Source organism: Sturnira hondurensis, unplaced genomic scaffold, assembly GCF_014824575.4.
Source record: "Sturnira hondurensis isolate 20B ecotype Veracruz unplaced genomic scaffold, ASM1482457v3 Scaffold0010128, whole genome shotgun sequence".
In the NCBI taxonomy this organism is placed as follows: Eukaryota; Metazoa; Chordata; class Mammalia; order Chiroptera; family Phyllostomidae; genus Sturnira; species Sturnira hondurensis.
The window spans coordinates 8646913-8669949 of record NW_028082759.1 but is presented as its reverse complement, the minus strand read 5'-3'; the positions used below and the strand labels follow the sequence as shown (position 1 = coordinate 8669949).

At 41.1% G+C, this 23037-nt stretch overlaps 1 protein-coding gene across 3 annotated transcripts; it reads right to left on the bottom strand.

Annotated features, from left to right (window-relative positions):
• Positions 1-466: 466 nt before the first annotated feature.
• Positions 467-9891, bottom strand: FGG (fibrinogen gamma chain). Of its 3 annotated transcripts, none has more exons than XM_037058354.1 (11): positions 9703-9891; positions 9558-9602; positions 9187-9367; positions 8984-9077; positions 7407-7537; positions 6972-7105; positions 5352-5536; positions 3819-3898; positions 2752-2949; positions 1205-1374; positions 467-687 (listed from the first exon to the last, which is right to left on the bottom strand). In XM_037058354.1, the coding sequence occupies exons 1-11, from the start codon at positions 9775-9777 to the stop codon at positions 673-675; spliced, it is 1308 nt and encodes a 435-aa protein (XP_036914249.1). In that variant the 5' UTR covers positions 9778-9891; the 3' UTR covers positions 467-672. The 3 variants fall into 3 exon arrangements, with proteins under 3 accessions (XP_036914249.1, XP_036914248.1, XP_036914251.1); XM_037058353.1 differs by having other exon boundaries at positions 2752-2916; positions 3786-3898; positions 9703-9890; XM_037058356.1 differs by lacking the exon at positions 3819-3898 and having other exon boundaries at positions 2752-3029.
• Between the last annotated feature and the right edge of the window lie 13146 nt (positions 9892-23037).

Here is a 23037-nt window from a genome sequence, read left to right as displayed (position 1 = left end):
ATCCCCAGATTCAGAATGAAGCCGGGGCTCCACTGCACCGACCTCACTGTTGACCACTGAGGGACTGAGCAGATTGTTCCTGAAATCTCTCTGCTCTGAGTTCCAGTCCTTTCAGAGTGCCCGCATCTGGCCTCGGGGGTCCAGAGCCAAAAGATTGTGCTGGGAGAATTTCCAAACAGCCTATATGTCCCCGGCTGCACTTCAAGTACTTTGAATCTTGTTATGTGATTATGACTTGTGTTTGGTTTTTGTATCAAATTTTGTCACTTTGGGTTACTGTATTTTTCTGGGTTTCTTTTATATCCCCTGGAAGGAAAAGCCATGATTTTTTTCCATTTACTCCCCAACAGGCAGGTATAATATTTAGTGTACAGTGACAAGTCAGCAACTACTAATAATTGTCGAGCTGTAATTACTAAACTGAATAGTGGTGATTTTGAATGGTCAATAAAAGGTACCATGTATCTAATCTTAGGAAACAAAAGTTTATTGAAATGGCATGTAGATAAATTATCACCAGCATAAAACTGTCAGTGGAGTTTTCAACATGGGTTTTTGTTCTCTTAAAACGAAGTGAGGCTTTACAAGTCCATTGTCCCATATGAAAAATATTACATTTATGTGTTCAAATAAAGTCCTTCTGAAAAAGTAAATCACTTTTGAAATGGTCTTTTACACGTCTCCAGCCTATGACCAAAACAAAAATATATTAAAAAGATATAATTGTCTCCATTTAAAAGTAATTAACTATAAAGTACTTAAGATAATACACATGGAAAAATACTTAGGCATTTGAAATGCTAGAATTTACTCCTATTTTGTTAGCATATACTAAAAACATTTAAGACATAATTTTTAAAAGTCACCGAAACAAAATGATGTGTGATCATTAAAATGTAAAAAAAATGTGGTAATAATTTCATATACACCTAGGAAATATACAATAATGTTATTGCATGAAATAAACAAATTTTAAATAACTCTGCATTCAGTAATTTGGGAATACAATCCAAACTAAGTTATAATTTCCATTTAAGGCTTAACATTCTTAATAAAAGACAAAATTGATGAATATGGTGAGAGAAAACAAAAAGAGACTTTCAGAAAAGTTTCTGAAATGTTGTGGGTTAATGGAAATGAGCACTGATTCTCAGGGTGACATGCTTTCATCATATTCTATTTCAACATGGTGTTCCGGGCTGACCTGTTTGGCTCCCCCAATATGGTGCTGCTGCCCTTGTCCGATGGTGAGTCTGTTGAATGGAATTATCTTCATGGTGGTTTTCTTCATGGAATACCAACGAGACTTCCAAGTGGCCCAAATAATGCCATTATCATAACCATTCGGAGTAGATGCTTTTGAGTAAGTGCCACCTAAGACAAATGGTCGACAGACATATCATTGCTCCTGCATTTCTGTACCTCAGAGAGTCTGTACAGAACTGTCAGCTACGATGCCCATAGTCACATCAAATTTATAGTGCTAGCAACTAACTGAAAATACCCCAAGGATTCCTGAAATCTCCGTTTACAATGAAAATAAATGGATTCTTAAACAACCCCTTTCACTTGTGTTATACTTTCTAGTTACTTTCATACTTTAAATATATTCCCTTCTAAAAGGGCTAGAACCCCAGTTTCCCCAGTTTGTCTTTCTCCCTGAGTGTGACCATCTGGATTCAGCTACTACGGACCGTCTTTCTGCAAGCAAGTTGGAATGGCAGGAGTCCCGATTCCTGATCAGGGGTCTCAAGTCATCTGAAAACACAATTGTGCTGGAAAGTATGAGGGACTTTAGCAAACGGTTCCAGAATGTTATTTCACATCTCCACTATAAAGTGGAGATCAGGTTGAATTGGCCTTCTCCTTGTCCGTGGACAGCAGATCTCATGTAGTTTTGTAACACAATATCTGGGTCCAATACTGGCCACCAACATGGCTACTCTGGGTCATATGGATCAAAATCCTTCCCTGAGAATGTCTTCTAATTATGTGGTTTGTAGGTGCAAAGATAAATTAGTTTAAAAAAAAACTTGTGAAAGCCAAAAGGTGAATTTGAATAATTTTTAAAGGATTTTAAGGCATCTGTTGGCTAGGGCAATGCCCTGCGGAGCTAACAGATGCTCATCTTAATGGATCTTTTAGCAACAGTAGGGCTTCCTCACATAACAACAGTTTGTGGGGAAGTAAAACCAGTGTTCTTAAGTACTGCAGCCTTAGCGCCAACTAAGCTTGCCTTCCCCCCTTCCTAAAGTAAGGGTCAGAAGACTCTTAGGCGGGACTCTCCTCCTCTCAGGCTCCCACGGACCCCTGTCCTTACCAACACTTTCCGCTCTTTACTCCATTCCTCCAGACACCAGTTTCCTGCTCACTGGTTATATCTGCTACACTGCTCGTGTGTAGCGGAGCCAGGCTAACGTGTTAACTAGCACAAATATGGCAATGTTAGTCCATCCAGATCATAGATATGGTAAACTGAAGGAGATACCATAACCCAAAGGGTCAACTCTGATGGTGGTAATTTCAGGGGCCATGACAAACCACTGGCTATTTTTGCAGCAGGTGGAGTTCTTTAGAGGGACCAGTTTGAGGTGTAAGCACAGTTATCCAATTCCGATTTAAAATCAAGAACCGTATAATAAGCCCCCTAATATCCTTACTAATTATTTCTCATTTCCTTTTATTTATGTCTACCTTTTATAAAAATATAAACCATACACGAACTCATACATCTACGGAAGGAAGTCATACCTTGGTAATAGTTTCCATTGAGGTGACCAGCATGACACTTGTTCATCCACCAACCAGATCCATCCTGTTCAGCACAGTTACCATCGAACTTATCATTGTCATTGTCCCAGGTACTGAACTGCATGCCATTGTGGGATGTGAAAAACTTGTCGCTAGGATCATCACCAAAATCAAAGCCATCAAAGGCATCCCCAGCATCTCCACTGATGAAGTAGGCATATGTCAGGCGGTATTTGTCACTTTCAGGTCCCACCTTGAACATGGCATAGTCTGCAGTACTGTAAAGAAATAGACACATCATGTCTTGAGCTTCTTTAGGGATCTCAGAAGTTTCCTCTCTTACGGGACAATTGTTTGGATTTTTTAACTTTGCTCCTTAAGTCTGAAATATTCTCACTAAATGAAGTCTTCTGCAAACTTGGCAAAAAGCAATGGCTGCATGAATCAGTTCAGAGCTCATCAGCACCACCCAGAATGGTCTAGAAGCCTTCCTGGCATTTGAATGAAAACTAAAAACTTCAGTGGTTTTAATGTTTTTCTTTTGTGTGTTTGTTTGTTTTGCCCATAGGATCCTATTATCAGATGTGTGGATGAATCTGACCGATTTTATATTTATATTTAAAAATATATTTATATTTTCACTTTCATCTAAGTGGTTAGCATTGTTCACACAGTTATCATAAACGACAGTCATTAGCTGATACTGAGTGACCATTAATTAATACACCAAACCTAAAGGAGCTGCATCCCCTTGAGCTACTCATACAATTGGAAGGGTGAGTCCAAAGGGGACTATTTTTCCCCAAGGCAACATGGTAGTGGCAATAAGGAGGGCTTCTTAGAGTGTCATATAAAAGAAGTGGGCCCTGTGTAACTCACAAAACACGAAGTGGGGGAGCAGAGAGAGATTCTTCCTTGGAAAAAATAGGAACGAGGGCCAGAATTCTATGGAGCTCAGGGAAGAATGGGCCGTGGTACATGAACAGGGATTTCCAGAGAATATTTAGCTTCTTCCCNGTCGCTAGGATCATCACCAAAATCAAAGCCATCAAAGGCATCCCCAGCATCTCCACTGATGAAGTAGGCATATGTCAGGCGGTATTTGTCACTTTCAGGTCCCACCTTGAACATGGCATAGTCTGCAGTACTGTAAAGAAATAGACACATCATGTCTTGAGCTTCTTTAGGGATCTCAGAAGTTTCCTCTCTTACGGGACAATTGTTTGGATTTTTTAACTTTGCTCCTTAAGTCTGAAATATTCTCACTAAATGAAGTCTTCTGCAAACTTGGCAAAAAGCAATGGCTGCATGAATCAGTTCAGAGCTCATCAGCACCACCCAGAATGGTCTAGAAGCCTTCCTGGCATTTCAATGAAAACTAAAAACTTCAGTGGTTTTAATGTTTTTCTTTTGTGTGTGTGTTTGTTTTGCCCATAGGATCCTATTATCAGATGTGTGGATGAATCTGACTGATTTTATATTTATATTTAAAAATATATTTATATTTTCACTTTCATCTAAGTGGTTAGCATTGTTCACACAGTTATCATAAACGACAGTCATTAGCTGACACTGAGTGACCATTAATTAATGCACCAAACCCAAAGGAGCTGCATCCCCTTGAGCTACTCATACAATTGGAAGGGTGAGTCCAAAGGGGACTATTTTTCCCCAAGGCAACATGGTAGTGGCAATAAGGAGGGCTTCTTAGAGTGTCATATAAAAGAAGTGGGCCCTGTGTAACTCACAAAACATGAACTGGGGGAGCAGAGAGAGATTCTCCCTTGGAAAAAATAGGAACGAGGGCCAGAATTCTATGGAGCTCAGGGAAGAATGGGCCGTGGTACATGAACAGGGATTTCCAGAGAATATTTAGCTTCTTCCTGGATCTCCAGTACTTGCAAAATAGAAGATGTTTTCACAGGAAGAGAGGTACTGACTTTCCAGGTAAAAATTTCAAAAAAATGAAAATATGTGTTTGGACACAAAACATATTTCATTATTTTATAAAATAAGGGAGTTGGATATTTTTCTGAATTTTTATTAGGTATGCAATTGCTCAAAGCCCCCAGATAGCTCTGAGCATTGAGGGGACTCCACCTCACTAAAGGATCCAGCTAATTTAATTTTAAGGTACCCAGGAAATGGGAAAAAGCTGGGTTCACTTTTCAACCAAGATAGGCTTAAGAAGTCAGTCTGAAGAGTCAAGGTACCTATGTTCAAGTCCCACCTTTACATTGTCATAACAATATGACCTTGGAAAAGTTAATTTGTAAAATGTGAGTAATAAAGTTATCTGCTTCATGAAAGTTATTAGCACTAGATTAAATTACAATTTCATGCTTGATTTCTGATAAATATTAAGTGCTCAGTAAATGTCCGTGATTATTCTGTACGGTTCTAGGGTGAGTAGATTGTACCAAAATACTCAGATCCATCCTGCATAGGACCTATCTCTTGGGGCTGCCCAAGAACCAAAATGACTTCTGGGGGAAATAGCTGGCTGGGCTCTTTGCATCTGTCAGACTGACTCTGCCATCAGTCTGTTGATGGCTGGAGAGCACACTGCAGACCACAGGAAACCCTTTCTCCAACAGTACCTGGTTCTGCCAGTCCAGTCCTCCAGCTGCACTCTTAATGCGTAGGGGATGGTAGACTGTGTGCTTATCAAATGAATCTTCTCATTTCCCAGCCAAAATTCTGTGGTGCCATCAGGAGACAGATGTCCAAACCCTTCTTTGTATTGAATCCAGTTTTTCTTGAAATCCACACTGCCATCCAGCCTCTGATTACACAAGTACATAGGCAAAAGGAAAGAATGGATGATCCTCACACATAAAGAAAACATTATAAACACTTGTTGAGAATGTTCGTAGCAGCACAATTTATAATAGCCAAGAGTTGGAAGCAACCTAGGTGCCCAGCAGTAAATGAATGGATCCAAAAACTATGGTACATTTACACAATGGAATTCTATGCAGCAGAAAGAAAGAAGGAGCTACTACCCTTTGCAACATCATGTATAGAACTAGAAAGCATTATGCTGAGTGAAATAGCCAGGTGGTGAAAGACATATACCATATGATCTCACCACTAACAGGAACCTAAACAACAAAACAAACAAGCGAGCAAAATATAACCAAAGATACTGAAATACAGAACAGGCTGACAGGGACCAAGGGGAGAGGGGAGAGAATTTCAGGGGAAAGCAGGAAGGATTCACAGGAATAAGTATAAAGGACACATGGACAAAAACTAAGGTGGGAGGAATGGGAGGGAGGTGGGGAGCACTGGGGGGGGGGGGCTGGGATAGGAGTAAAAGACAGAAAACTGTACTTGAACAATTATTAAATTTTTTAAAAAAGAAAAAATGTGACAGTATGATCCCATCATTTATTAACTAAGTGACTCGGGTCAAGTTGCCTCGGTTTTTTCTGCTGCCAAATAAGAATAATGATGCTTACTTGTTAGGGTTGTTACAGGATTACTTGAGACCATGCAAGAGAAATACTTAAAGAATGCCTGGCACATGGTAAATTCTAAATTAGTGGTAGTTTTTAGAAGACACTCAGAGGCCTCAGAACTTCAGCCTGAATTTGCTGATTTTTGTATTGATGGTGGAAAGGTCAACTGATTGCTCAATCTGTCTGCCAACCAGAGGTTCCTTCAAACATGCCCTCTGGGCGCCTCCTGCAGGATTAGTTGTAACCATGGTCAGAAGTAAACAGGAAAGGATTGCAGAAGAGGCTGGGGACTGGCAGAGACAAAACAGGGGGTCCTTTCATGGAACAGCCCAGCTTTATCCTCTGCAGGACATTATCTTTTTGGAATTGGCAGCTGTAGGTCTTGATCTAAGTAATGAAACCGGTCCCTTCTAGGTTTTGGGGGTTTTTTGGTCACGATGATTCTGTGACTATATGGTATCATGTATCTACAACAGCAGTGACAGCAGAGCATAGAGTCAAGGCACAGACTCTGAAACCAGACTGCCTGGGTTCAAATCCTGACTCCGTTACTACCAGTTAGTCGTATGATCTTAAGTTACTTTTACCTTCCGCGCCTAAGTTTCCTCTTCTGTAAATGAGGGGATCGTTGTGCCTACCTCACAGGGTCATTTCAAGGACTGAGTTAATGCTCACAAGGTATTTAGAAAAGTATCTGGCGTAAGGCAGATGCTTATATAAGCATTTATTAAATCCACACAGTGAGGGAAACAATACCTTCTGAAGCACAGTCCATCCATTTCCAGATTCATCAATTTCACAGTAGACTAAGAACTGCTGCTTGGCTTTCAGAGGTTTGATAAAGTAAAGCCCGCTCTGTTTGGCTCCTTTATAGGCAATATCTTGACAATCTGAAGAAGAAAAAGAATACGCATTTACTACGGTTTGAAATCCCGGTAAGACGGTTCCAGCCTTGAACGTGAGTTTTAACAAGTTGCCAACTCTTCATATCCCATGAAGCTTTCTGTTACTTTTCACAGTATCATTCCTTTCCAACGATTTTCAGCTACTCAAAAAAAATCAAAGCAATTGGACATTTTAGATTTAATGACTGGGCACTTTCAAAGTCATTCCTATACACTCCAAAACAGGAAATATTTTCTTGCTGTATTCACTCAGATGAAAGCGACCCCATATCAGTCTGTCACTTACCTTTCCCTGTTATATCGTGTATTTGCACTGTGTCTCTGCAAGGTTCCTGACACTGAGCTTCAAGCTGGGCTACTTTCTGTTTCAGGGTCGTGATCTTCTGATTATTTGAATTATATATGTCCTGCAAAAATCTACAAGCAAAAGAGTGAGAGAATAGAGCATTCCCATTCCATTCAGAGGTGTAACTTTGCGTTTTCATTTAAAAATACTACCTTATCTTTTCGAGAATTACTTTGCAATGCATTACTCCATTTCTTGGGAAAACCTCTACAATGGTGTTGTTTCACTGAGAGGAGTTAAAATTCTAAGCTGTCTTGAAAAGAAGATAACAAAGTCCTTGTCCATAAACGATGCCATTGTCATTAAACAGTGGTCATTCTGACTTTTGCCTGTCTGTATCAGGGCAGCAGATAATGACCTATTGAGTGAGGAGCCTGGTTAAGGGGAAGACTGCCTGGTGATCATTCTTCAGACTGGATAGTCTCAGGGAAGGAAAGGCTCTGTTCATTAATTCACAAGTGCCAAATTATGCTTTTCACTAGTGAATGTACTGAGGACCTAATTAAGGTCTGTAATCTACAACTTACTTGGGGAAAGGATCTGAGACATTATCTTACATATAATAAGACAATAGACACTTTCCCAACCTTCTTACTATTTCTGTTTACAGGGCTTTGAGAAAAGGCCAGGGGAAGTAAAAACCCCTGCATTCGTAGTTCTCACAGGGTTGCTGTACATACTCAGAAATGAACCAAAACTGTCTACAATACATAGACTATTGCATCTTTCTGTGAAGAAGGATATAAAAAGTATTTGACCCCTCTTGTTCTCTACTACCCCTTCCAAAGTTTCTGCATGCTAACCTTTTCAACTTCAATGACAGGTGGTACTAATGTTACTGACCAAGGCTCTTGCATACCATAAAGAGGAGAAATCCCTCCTAGGCCCTTTCTCCCAGGCCACCGCTTATTGTTATTTCTTAAGCTGCTTTGAAAACAGTGTAGAAATAAAAACTGAGAAAATTAAAACGGTCTCTGAGACTCTATGTTCAGGAAGTTAATGAGTCCCTGGAAGTTGTCACCAAAGACATTTTAGTTTCAAGTGAAGGGAGGAGAGCACGTGATTGCAGGTTCATTGTGCTGAGCCCACACAGCTTTGTCGTGTTTGTTACCCTTCATCTTTTAACTTCTGTAGCCAATGTCTTCCCCATGCCTCTGCTGGCTTATCCCTCACCAGCACTTTGCTGACGATCTTATAAAGAGAATTTTAGTTTCCGCACCCCAATTCTCATTTGAATTTATTTTGTAAGACAAATGAGGGTGGGGGGAAGAAACATTTTGATAAATATGGTCATAAGAGCATCTGAGGACATCCAGAACCCCCTGTTCCCATATGATTGTTAAAAAGCGATTATAACCCGGTACAATTCACATGGTACTAAAACGCTTGCCCGTGTTCCAGATGCTCAGGCATAATGCCACTTGGATATTAGAAGTGGGGAAAAATTATTCCCCCCAAAGTTTGCAGTATAAAACCTCAATCACTCCTGGAGAGTAAGTGAAAACAGAAATGCATACCGAATACTTGAAGCATGTGACAGAATCAATTCTTCAAATTGCAAAATATCTTCCATTATTTTCTTGGAATTCTTGGTGGCACTTTGTACACCACCTGGAACATGAGATAAGAGACAAACACACTTAGGCAAATAGAGCCACAAAAACAACAGCAAAAGAATTTTACAAATTATTTTCTTGGTCAGTATTATTAGGTTCCTTACTTGGTTTTGGCTCATCGGGGTTATAGTTGATTTGGATTGCTTTGATCAGTTCTTTGGCTTCTGATGTTTTGTTTTCAACCTGATTTAAGATATCCTCCAAAGACTGGAGGTCCTTTTCTACTTCGTTTTGGTAGTTAGACAGGAAATCTGCAATCCCACATGTAGTTGGGCAGTAACTACCCTGGAAATGCAACAACAGAGTGGTTTAAAATCTTGATACAAGCTGCACTTAAAATCTGTTAATAAAAATAGGCAAAAGCTAGACAAAGTGAACAGACTTTCAAATGCCAAATAATATTTGTCGGAGAATGCCTATTGTTCCCCTGCCCCTCTGCAGTCCAAACACAGCAAGAAACGTAGAAACTACTTACAAATCTTTCATCTAAGATGCAGCAGTTATCTCTGGTGGCCACATGCTAGAGGAGAAAAATACAGAAATTTCACTACTTTACATATCTTTTCTTATTTTTCAGCTTTCCGTCAAAAACAAATGCGCCTTGTGGAGAGCACACTTACAGCTAGGCACGTTGAAGAGAACAATAGAAGAGTGTAGTAGAGGATTAAACTCCGGGGGTGCAAGGGCCAACTCATGATGTCGGGGTGCCCTGGGCTCCAACCTTGTAGAATGTGGCCTCTCAGGCTCCACTTGTCCCTTTATGTAAGCTCGGAGGAGACCCAGGACTGCCACTGGCTGGAGCTGATCACGGGGCCTTCTTACCTGGAGGTGGGGGATGTCTGTTTTCTCTTATCCCGGCCCCCAACCTGTGCTCAGTCGGGTTCCCAGATTTTGCACACCGGTTTAAGCTCCTCCTTTTTTGGCTTCGTTCAGCCTTTCCCCTCTGCAGCCAATTCATCTGCAACAGCAAGTGAAGCATGAGCCATGGCGAAGAGGAGGGAGGGGAGCCTGGGGAGTGGCATGATGCAACCTCTTCCAGTATGCGGAGGGGAGAGCAAACAGCGACAGCTGACCTCCACCAGAGCAAACCCAGCCAGTTGACCTCGACCAGAACAAACCCAGTCCAACCTTAAGATGGAGGTTGGTGCCATAACCCAAATTCCTGAAAGTCCTCCTTAGCCCATGGATTAGGTCACATAATTATTTTTTAACCTGTGGCTGTGGCAAGAGGAGACTTTGCTTTCTACTAGATCCCAATTTACTAGTATTCCCAAAACAAATGGCCCTGGAGATACATCCCTGCCCCTCTGTGTTGTTATCTTTTTTTTCTTTCTTTTTTTAAAAATTGAGATGTAACTGGCATATAGCATTATATTCATTTTAGCTTTACAACATCATAATTCAGTATTTGTACATATGTGAAATGATCACCATAGTCAACATCCATCACCACGCATAGTTACAGATTCTTCTCTTGGGATGAGAACTTTTAAGAGCTATTCTCTTAGCAACGTTCAAATACACAATATAGTATTGTTAAGTGTAGTTATTATGCTGTACATGATATACCCAGCGCTTACTCCTTTAGTAACTGTAAGTTTGTACGTTTTAACCCTTTTCGCCCCTATGTTGACCATTTGCGTGGGTTCTCAGCTTTCTGTGCACTCTTGAGCTCAACCCTCCCTTGTCTACAAACCCTGGAGAGCACAGCACCACGCTGCGCAGGAGAGCCACTCAGGAGCCTGCTTTGTTTTTCTGAGGTTCGGTCCCTCACCTCAGGGGGGAGCCTGGATGCAGGAGGTGGGGGGGGGGTGAGAAAAATGCACCTCCCATCTTGGGACAAGAAGCCTAGCTGGAGGAAAAAAGGTAAAAGACCAGCCTGTGGGCTCTGCCCTTGCAGCTTCCTGGTATATTGGGAAAACACGTTTGTCACCATCTCTTGTTGATAATCTGTAATTGCGTATTAGTGCTATTATTAATATTCCTAGTTTTGGTTATCCCTCATTTCCTCCTCTGAAACCAAGTTTACTGCACATTTTGGTTAAATGTATTAGTAAGAGAAATATGTCTAGACTGAAAGAAATGCTAACTCTCTAATTCTAAATCTTTACAAAGGAATGTTAAGTTTTGACTTGAAGCAAGAATAATGTTCCTACTCAGTAAATAATAATTATTATAACAAAGTGAACATATCAAAACCAGATTTGTGGCCTTTTCTCTTCTCTTTAATAGTTCCTCTCTCTGGTAACAGTTATTGTCAATCACGTTTAGCAGACCTCCAGCCAATTAAAGTCCACGAACTTCCTCATTCTCCTTATCTACTTATCTAACGAGTTGTCCAAGCTCGTCGTTAAAACTGTTTTCACGGCGCCACTTGTATTTTATTCCTTCTTTTTACTTCCATTGTGGCTATGCTGGAGGAGGCCCTCATTTCTTGTCCAGACTGCGTGTCTACACTGCCTGCTGACTGGTCTCCCTTCCTCCGTCCGTCCGCACCAGTCACTTCTTGCTCCACACTGTCTCCCTGCTGACAGAGTAGTTCTCTTACAACGTAGCTTTGCTTATGGCATTCAGCTGATCAACAGCCTTCAGTTACGCCCTATCTCTCCGCCCCCCCATAATGAATGTAAACATAGTCGCTGTCCCTTTGCTGTGTTTTCCCTCTTGATTCTGTTTCCCCACGTCCTCTGGTCTAACCCAATGGAATCACACAGCATCCCCTTAACGTGAATTGTTTTCCTCTTCGTATGGGCCACCCCCTACCTGGGTTGCCTTCATAGACACTCCCACCTCTCTGCCTGACAAATCTCTACACAGCCCGCAGGCCCTGTTTCATGATTCCTACTCCCTCCAAAACAAAATCCAAAACTCTGCAGGCCAGCTCTGCCCCTTTCATAGCACTTATAGAAACCTTGTAATATATTTGTATATATATATATATATATATATGTATAATATATATTATATATTACACAGACACATAAGCAGTATGCACCTCATTAGATGGTAGTTATTTTATGGCTACCACACCTCACATATAGCAATATTTAATACTCAATAATGAGTTGATGATATTGAATTGAATTGGGCTGGAAATAAGCCTTTAAAGCTTACTCTTCTAAAAGTAATATCTCTCAAAACTTTCAAATGCAAAAATAAATGACTTTGTCAAGGATAATTATGTAAAAGTAAATAATCAGAAAGAAGCTGTTGATAAGGTGAGTGTGTAAAAGTTACTAATCAGAAATCAATAGCTATCTTCTATAAAAATAAAAACCATTTGGAATATCTAATGGAAGAAAAACATCACATATCATTTCAACCATACAAATATGATTAGATAAAATATCTAAGGGAAAATGTAATAAGTAATAGAAAGAATATCATTACAAATTCCAAACGATGCTTTAGGATTATAAAATAAAAATTAGAAAAATGAAAATCATGTTCTATTTCAAAATAAAAAGAATCAATAAAAATATCAATGATTTCCATAATTTAGAATTGTATTAATATTCCAATTAAACTATAAAAAAGACTCCTTTTTTCTAACTTTCTTCTTTTTAAAGAGTTAGATTAGCTGTTTCCAAAACTCAAATAAAAAAAAAGAAGATCATCTTGGAAAATTTTAAACAAGAAGAATGAGGACCAAAATATCTGTCAAATATGAAAACATATTATACATTTATATATTTTAAACAATATGATACTGGTTCATATTAGGTAGATAAGTATTATCAAGATATTGGCCTAAATACATTTTGATGTTGAGTATGATAAACTTGGTATTACATATCAGTGAAGATATTAAAAGTTATTAAATGTATGGCATTAGTATGGCATTACAACAACTGGGAAGTTATCTGGGGAAAAAAATTAAGTGGCATGCATACCTAATTTTGTATGCCAAAATAAATTACAGATTAAATAAACATTGGGATATAATAGACTAATCCACAAACATGCTAGAAGAAAATAGGAGGAAATCATTTATAATATTTGAGCATGGAAGGTGTATCTAACTATGAGATGAATTCCCAGCAAAGATTGATGAATTTTGACCACATTAAAAAAAAGCCTGTCTAGACAAACCCTCCCCTTCCAAAGAACACTATACACAACATCAAAGGCCAGAATCCTAAAAGACAACAGAATACATACGCACACATGTCAGCGTGTACTTGGAATCCCTTTCCGAGATTCCGTTCCAGAGTGTACCACTGTGGGCCTCTGTGGAGAGGGATGGGCAGAGAGTGGGGCATAACGGCTTCGTTTCTCTGTGTGAGCATATAGGCAAAGTACATATCATTAAAGGTACACTTATTGATTATCCACAATGATTTATTTGTTGTACTAATCATTATTTCTCGATTTTTCTTTTATCTGAATATAAACAGTGACTGAAGCATTGCTTTTCAAGGAAAGGATAGCTCAGCGGAAGAGAAAGCGCCTCAGCAGCTGTCAGGAGCCCTGGGGCTCAAAACTCATTTTACAACTTACCAGCTGAGTCATTTAGGACAAGTTACTGAACTTCTCTGAGTTTCCGAATCTGTGATAGTAAGATAGGAAAAATCACTTAAAATAATACTTCGTAGGACTGTTACCAGGATTCAATGGACTAATGTGCTGAGCACATGGCCTGATTCACAGAGAGGGTTAGGTGCACGTTTATAAGGCTTATGAGTCACCAAATGTTTTAACTTGGCAAATGGAATTTGTATTTATAGGTATTTTATTACATGGAATTCTAGAGGGGCCACTATTGGTAGATCTGGCTTGTCGGGACCGAGCTTCATTGTTCCAGGTACAAAAAGTTTAAATGATCTGTCGTTACTAACTGCAGACTGGTTCCAGAGAAGAAAGCATCTGGTGTCTAATTTAGGTGGAGATTCCACCTCAATTAACTCCACCAGTCAAAGATGAAATGATAATTTCATAATAGAACGAGACTGCACACCTTGTGAAAAGGTGTCATTCCCATCAGAGTTTCAGCAAAGCATATCAAATAGAGCAAGTTGTCGCTGTGGTTCTTCTTGCCGAAGTCTATAAAGTATTGATTTGTTGCAGTTAAGATACCAATTCATAACTTTGTTTTACATCTTGCATATATTATCTATAGAATACATAATCTCATATGCACAGGGTTGATAAACACTTAAAATTGGAAATTCTATCTTATTCAACCCTAGAGGGATAGTGCCTGTATTCCTGGCTTTTTGCTGACTTGCATTGGCATCTGAGATGTGTATTCAAAACTTCAGAGAAAACACTTGATTTGAAAAGACTTGCTTTGTACCACAATCTCAAGTCGTACGTCTAATCCTATTAGATAAGATGTTTTCTGAGAGGAAATGGCCAAAGTGATTTATCGGCCTCCATTGGCCCTGCTCTCAGTCACTGGGTTTGTTAAGTTTTAACTACTTGTTCCCTTTCATGTTTGAGCCAGTTTTTTTTCTTCTGATAAATTATAAATGATTGATGAATTCCAGGAAAGAAGAATATTTCTTAAGTCAGATATCCTCTACTTCCAGGTTTGTTTACTGAGAAAGGAGCACAGGTAGTCTTGAAGCCAAAATAATCATTTAATTTAATTCAGAGATCAATGGGCTTTCTTAGTGAAATAATGATTTCTCAAATTGCCTATCGACCACTTGTGTTCTGATTTGAGAACATAATGTCTACTGCTAATGGTCTTCACGTGCATGGAGAAGTCACTCTATGAGCTCCTTGTCTGTTTTGTTCACTTATACTCCCCAAGTGTTTGCTGAATTCAAATTTGTTTTGGTAGAGTTACTTTAAGACTTCTTAAGCTGGGGGTGGGGGGTGGGGAATGACATAGGCCTGAAGGAATAATAGAAACAGCTGCCAATTTTGAGCATCTTCTTAAGGCTCAATGTCCTGCTGTAGTTTAGTTGCTGCTATTTTGTGTATTCTATCATTTAATACTCACAACAAGCCTAGATGTGATTATCTGCATCTTATAAATGAAGAGAGTCTTTGAGAGGTTATGGTGCTCAATGCAAGGTCACCGCATCCCAACAAGGCTTCAGATCCATGGGCCCAATGCCTGTGCTCTTAACCATGCCCCTAAATGCAGTCACGAAGCCCTTCTTGACCTCAGGTCATAGACAGATACAAGATGTTACTATGAAAGTGATTCATGGACAGAATCACTAGCAGAGGTTAAGGATTCTAAAACACGGCATGTGTATGCGTAGGTGTGTGAGGGGTTACAGGAACACGTATTGGCATCTATCTGTCTGTCTATCTATCTCATCTTCCTTTTTAACTCCTTCTCTGGATTAGAAACAAGGTGGCTGGATGACCTTTTACAGTCTTTCTCAAACCCGCATTGTAATTGTTTTATACTCTTTGTCTTTTCAGTCCAATCACAGATGGAAAGTGTTTCAATGTTGGTTGCATGATTCAAGTTCAATAGAACTTCAGTTCATCAAGTCACTCAGTACTTTAAAGAAAGATACATCCATTGGGAGGTGCCAGGAAGCTCCGATCAATGCTGACAATGGTATGTCCATTTTTCTAATAAGTAAGCCATTTATAGACCTGAGCTAAATTTACAACCTGACTCCTTAGAATCAAATTTCTTCAAAATAGACAGGAAGGAAATGATTTGTTGGCATGTTGAAAATCTGTACAACCTAATAAAAATACCCCACTAATTGAAACAAAGTTATCTGTTAGTCTATTTGCTTTGTTTATCAAAATAGCACATGGAAAGTGAAAATAAATTTTTTTGTAAGTCTGTGAACAATGTGCTTTTAGTTTCATTATGTCAATCAAAGACAGAAAAACAACATGGGTCATGTGGCATGGAGTTCTCATGTCAGGGCAGGGCGGCCAGCCACCGGGTGGGTCTTGAACTTCTTAACTTCATAAAGCTTCATCAGATATATCAATTGGGCCATCGGGCCAAGGGGCAGGGGAGTTCAAAAAGTGCTTTGGTTAGGACTTAGAAAATTAAGCAAGCTAGTGCCCAGAAAAAGGATTGTCTCAATTGGAGTTATATCCAGAGACAAAAATGGCCAAGAATCAGCCATGTTTAATATTGGCTGGAAATTAAGGAATATTAGGAGGTGCCGTGCATTGAGACAAATTGGACTGGAGAAGTTGGACTGAAGTGTTTGCAGTGTCAAATTAGTTTGTTACTAACTTCCTGGTTTGTGTTTGTTTCTAGCTTCACGGAAATTACAATTTGAGACCCTTAACCCTTTGAGAGAATTTTCACCACTAGTGTGATCAGCAGAATAATAACAGGAGCAAGTAAGTGTGGGGAAAAGTAAAGCAAAAAGGTATCAAGTTACATTTCTCTATTTGATAAAAATTCTGGTGATTTTATTAAATAAATTACCTTGGGAGAATTACGTAGTATTCCCAAAGAAAGAGGGAGGGTGGAAAGAATAAACAATGTTATGAGACAACAAAATGACATCTTATCTTACTTAATGCCCACATTTGCTTGAAGCTTCTGTCTTGAATGAGGCAAATGAAATATTTAAGAGACTTGTCTCAGCGTGTTAAATTCTAACTACTTGGGTTAGTTTACTATCTAACTGGGATTGCACTATAGTCCTTTCCATTCAAAGTGAAATCCATACAGAATAAGTTGTGTGTAAAAGTTAACTTTATATTGACATTTTGAAGGACCTTTCTTCACCGGTGAAGGTGACATAGGTTAGCCTTCCGGAAACGGGGGCTGCTGTGTGTGCTTTACCTTGAGTGGCGGAGCAGTGACCTCCACACGGTAAGCCATGGGATGATTTGTAAAAAGCCAAATATTTACCTAATGTTTTGCAAGGAAGACCAGAGTGTCAAACACATTCTTGGTTGATAACTATTGTGCCAGTAAGTTACTGAGAAATGGTCTTCCTGCAGGACTAACCAGGACATACTCATCCATAAAAAAAAAAAAAACAAAAACAAATTAAGTCAAAATTCAGAACACAGTGTTTCATCTTTTACAACCAACACAGAGGAAATTCTATTTACCCAAGTCCAGGAAACCAGTTGCTTAACTCTGTACCCCTCTAGGTCAGAAAACTATGCTATAATCTCATATCAATACTTCTTGTGGATACTAGCCACTACCATGTATTAAGTGAATGTCCCCATTAGCACTTCATGGGTATTTACTACTGCATCATCTCATTATGGGATGGAAGGCTCCTTTCTCACATGCTCTCTTCACATCTTCCTAAAATAAACTGTTTGTAGCTCTGATACAGAATCTTTATAGAATTATCCTAGGAAAATTTCTGAAATAATGCTTGATAAAATATGCACACCACCCCCCACCAAATTGGTTAAAGGGTAATTGCACACTGTCCCATGATGCTCCCCTGCAGGATATTCAGACAGAATATTTATTGAGAGTGTACTACTTGCTAGGTCCTCCTCATCCCATACAGTGAGCAAGTTAGAGAAAGTCCTGCCTGTCAAGAGGTTTGTTTACACTCCAATGGAAGGAAAGAGGCAGTAAATACCGTATATAATGTCAACTGGTGACAGAGGCCGTGAACAAAAATAAAGAAGGGTTAAGGGAGTGAGAGAGACTGCCACCAGGGGCTGGTTGAGCTACAGTGGTCTGGGAAGCATTCCACTCTAAGGTAAAGTAAGATGACAGGTGACATAAGGTGACTTGACCGGTTTAGTGTGGGGGTTAGCTACAGAGCTCATGGCTGGCTCACTACTGCCACCTGCAGGCCTCTTAGAGTATGGGCAGTTTGAAGCCAACTTGTTTACATACAGGTACTTTTTTATTTGGGGCTATCAGAGAATTGACAGCCCGGGTAAGTGACAGAGGGGAAAAAGCAGAGGAGCCCCATGAAACCTAGCCCCCAAATACCACGAAGTACATCCGTACACTACTGTCTTGGCTGGTGCCCTGAGACAGAGCCCTAATGATGTCACTCTCCTCAGCAAAACACCCAAGGACTCCCTATCTGCTATACAATACACACTTCACAGCTTTGCATTTCAGGTCCCCATCCTGTCCAAAAAATACCTGCAATATAACTTATTATCCATATGTTCTAAATGAGGTAGCACAATCCCATAAGATGTTAAGATATTATTATAATCATGCCAAACAAAATAAAATAAATTTTATGGAAGTCCCATGAAGGCAAGGGTTTTTATCTGTTATTATCTGCAGCACTTAAAACAGTTCACTCAATACACATTTGCTGAAGGAATAAAGTATATTTTAGTAACCCTTTACTAAATACTAAATATTACTAAAACACTAAAATACGAAAATGCAACTTGAGGCCAAGCACATGGCCATCAAGGACCCACAAGATCAGTCAACAAAAGAAAAGACAAAGCACACCAGGCTCAAAGCATCTGTCTCGGAGGAGAAGCTGCTCTCAGGTGTGACACGGTCATCAATGCCACAGGGCCGCTCAGTTGTGGAACTGGGGCCGAGCGGCCGCCCATGGACGAACCCTGGGGATTCTTCCATGACTCCACTTGAGTGGCAGCAGGACTGGAGGGAGACATTCTGCGTGACTTTCTGACTGCAGGAGACTTCACATGTATTTAATGTTTGGAGAACAAAGGCAAAAACATGTAATACTTCAAAACAGACCCAAGTTTAAATAGTGTGCATAAAATAGTCTGGACAATTCCCAGAATGCCACAGCAGTAGGAGGAATTTCCAGGGGCTACTGGGCACTGCTTCCGATCCACTACCTGAAGATGAGGAGGGAAGGCTATGCCCAGGCCCCTGAGCCACTCCCATTGCCCAGAACAAGTCAGCCCTCACCAAACCACACGACCTTAACAATGTTAAATAAAATCCTGGCAGGAAGGAAATGAAGGGATTGATATTATATTGCATTTTGGAGCTGTGTCAGGCATTTGACCTAACCTAAGGAAAATGTCCAGAGCACACAGGACCACGTAAAGAAAGGCAAGTGACCTTCACCTGCCCCTTTCCTTAGCTTTGTCCTGGTTCTATGCCTTAGCCCAGCTCACTTACCTATGTCCTATGCCAGCACCAATGAGAGGGGTCATGGCCTACATTTGGGAAGTTCTTGCAGGGTTTTGGGTTGTAGGATCTTGGGCCCCTCCCTGCACACTCCTCACTGCAGCTTGGAATTGAACTTCAGACACCAGACTTCTGTCTGCTGTAAGGAAATGTGCCACTGACTCCCAGCTCAGCCCCAGCATCCTGCCCTCACTGGGGTGTGCAGTGGTACCTTCTTCCTCTTTTCAGCTCTCTCAAGAATAGGACCTGAGAAATTCACACTAGTGAGGTATGAAGGACTGATCCGCCTGAGGTGGTACTTCTACCAAGATTGAAATTTAAACTTGATATAAAACTAGAAACCAAAGAGATGCACTTCTACAGATAAAATTGAAGAAAACGGCTTCTGGGAGAGAATTATAAGACCAAATAACACAAATTAGGATGAAGCAATTTCATGATGTAAGGACAATATTCTAAGTACTTAGACTTTCCTTCCGCATGACTGCTTCTTAAGAAGATTCCTTAGATTTTAATTTTTTTAATGCAGATTCCTTGGCCCCTTGCCAGACCTACTGAATCAGAGATATCTGGTTATGGACCCCAGGAGCCTGCATTTCATTAATCAGCTTCCCTAGGGGATTGGCTTCACCATGTGGAGGGAAGTAGGAGACCCGCCACCCTGCGCTGTGCTGCGGAGGGGTCACACCTGCTTCTTACATGAGGGGTCTGATTTCTAGTCAGCAAGTTCAAAGCTCACCTAATTCCTCTGCTATATTTTATACTGAAGGCATACCAAAATTATTTCTTGTTACAGACAGAGTTTTTAAAAGACTCAACTATATCCACTTCTCCTATTTAAGCTAACAATTAAATGTTAGGTAATCCATTTACTGGCACGTGTTGCTTTAAGAAGATTTCTTCAATGCTGCCACAAGAATAGCATGCAGACGGTCACCAAACCCAACACCTTAACACACTGCAGAAGTTCTTGCACACAGGGGGTGCACAAGAAACAGTTTGGAAACATTCCAGCATTTTATAGAAATAGACTAGAAAGGACTAGTCTATTTAGGAAAGGGTGGAATTGTGAGGAAGACACAGGGAAGAAAGGGTCAAAGATAATAACTCTGAGGAATAGGAGAGTTGGCTAGTAACATGCGTAGGAACATACGAAGGAGGAACTGGTTTAGTGGAGAGAGAAAATGAGTCCAGTTTCCAACATTTGATGCTGGCGAACCCTCTAAGGTGGTGGCATTGGAATGCTGAAGACAGCGATTTGGGAATGAGATCCAATGCTGAGTCAATGGGGGACCATGAGAGTTTCCAAGAAGAAAATAAGACGTGAAAATAAAAGGGCCCGGGGGCAGAACTTGGACCTGAATCTAAAGCTAACAGAACAGACAGAGGCGGCAGGAATGGCCCTGGCGCTGCCTCATGCCCCAGTCCTACGGACGTGCCAATGCCTTGCAGACCTCCTCGGTGAAATCCTGGGGGCTTGAGTCCACCGGTGTGTCTGTCTGGGCCTTGGGATGCTTTCGAAGGAAAGAATGATAACGATATTCGATGAAGAGTTCCTCTGTGTTGGATCACGTGCCTCGTCCTACAGAACGAGCAGAGGAAGAGTCATTTTACTTACTTCATGTCCTGTGGACCCAGAAGCAGGGAGCTGCCTAGTAAACACATTTTGTCCATTAGTGTATCCTGTGGACTTAATCTCCTAGTTGTGCTGCATTTCCTGAGGAGCTTGGAGGAACCTGTTGGATTGCACAGTAAGTGGGGTTAATACAGCGTAGATCATCATCGAGAGCTATAATGACAGAGCACTTACTAGAGCTAGTGACCAGAATATAAACCATTTAGAAATATGTTTTATTTCGGGCCCTAGCTTGGGAGCCAGGCCCTCTCTCATACATAATGTAACAGAGACACCTGCTGGTGAAGTTATTTCACGGTCAGGTAACAGGAACATGAACAGGGACACATACATACCTATCCACCCAAACTGCCTCGTAGACTCGTGTTGGTAATGTTTCCTCCAGACCATTCCTTTTGTATGTGTATAATTGATTGTCTGAACATTAGATTCCTCTGCTTTTGTGCTGATGAAGGGATAGCAACATCAGAATGAATCACCAGCCAGTGTCGAACACCAGCATTCACAGTGCGTTGGGTCAGTATCCTGAGCTCAGACTTTGGGTGTGTGGCATGCCTGGGAGAGACCTGAGCCTAGTGGAGCTGAGGATTCTGGGTGCGTTTGGGTGTACTTCCTACTGAGCCTTAGGATGTTACATTAACAAGCCAAAGGTGATCCTGTGTATTGGTTCCCGGGGTGTTGATTTCTTCACAACAGGCTGGGACCCATGAACTAAAAAGCCTGCGGGCAGAGCCAAATGTATCTTTAAAATGTACTCAACTGTTTTAAACACAGCCCAACTAAGCAGACCTTTACTATTGAGAACTGGCCTGCTTTGTATACCCTGAGAAACTGCATCCAACACCTGCTGGCCATAGGTGAGATAAACACGGTAGCTCTTAAAGATCCCACTGTGCTGCTGGCCTTGGGAGCTCCCTGACGCAGAGTCCCTGGTGGTAGCTGGGCTGCCTCACCTAGACGTGTAAGTCCCCTCTCCCATCCTCCTCATCCCTCAGGGTGTTCCCTTGCCCTCTGATTTTTCTGGGTAGTGGCCCCTATCCTGCCATAGCCCATGCTGCCTGAGACTCCTCTCTCCTGCTCCTGCATGCAAACTGGTCAAAATGTTGCCCAAATAAAGTGTGCTGTGTGCTACTCCCTCCCCATGGTTGTAACTTTTCTCTTGCTCATCCTCAGAATCCCTCGAACCCATTCATTGAGCAAAACAGGCCTGGCCTCAGCAAGGAGAAAGAAATGAACTTCATGAACTGAGTGAGATAAAGCAAGTTGCTAATTCGGTCAGGGCCTCACACATCCTCTGTGTCTCCCTTTCATGGCTCTCGTCTTCCTCCAGAGAGTTGCGCTGTTTCCCAGCTAGGAACAAAGAGACTTTGGTGGTACTGGTACCTTTGGTTATTCCTTCCCAAAGCATCTTGGAGGCCTGGCCACAAAAGGGATGGCGCTCACACGTGTAGGCACTTTAAATATGGTATGCGCAACTCGGGGAGCAGTCGTCCAGCTGTTGGCAAAATGACTGGACCTTGGTGCGGCTCTGCGTTGGGTCCAGGGCCTCGTGTTCTTGGCAAGGCCGGTGGAGTGCAGGGATGGTGGGGCAACCTGGAGAGGGGGTTGGCCCTGTGTTAGGCCAGAGGAGAGACACCAACAGAGGGAGCCTAACGCCCAGGGACTCCGTATTTGAAGGTTATGAAAGACTCATACACCTCATACATCTCCCTCTGTGTGAATGAATTTAAAAAGACAGTACCTCCCCTCCCACGGTGGTAGTTCAGGATCAGACAGGCTACTAGCGGCTTGCCTGCCCCACTTTCTAGCTTCATCCTGTCTCCTTGTGCCTAGGTCTCCTTGTCTGTAAGATGGGAACAATACCAGTTCCCACCCATCCAGTAGGTTTGTTGTGGACATTAAATGAAATCCTAGTGAATTTGTTTCTGTAGAGGCAGTATAACTTGAGAACCCAGAGCGTGGACATTGGCGGGGACCGCCTGGGTTTCGAGTCCCACTTTGAATTTCTAGCTGAGCGACCCTGGGAAAGGGCCCGACTTCTCTGTTTCCTCAACTGTACGATCTCGCTGGGTTATTTTGCTTAATGTGTTGATAAATGTAAAAAATCTAAAGTATAAGAGCTTATTTTTATTTTAAAATAAAGCTCTTGAAATTGTTTCTCATGAATAAGGTTTCCTCACGGACCTGGCTGAAGAAAGAATGCTGGCGCTGATACAGTTCTCTGGCTCCTCGGAAGAGAAGTCGGTGGGGAAGGAGGGCGCCTCCATATGTCTCTCTTGTTGGTTTTTTCCTTTCAAACTCAGAATTTGT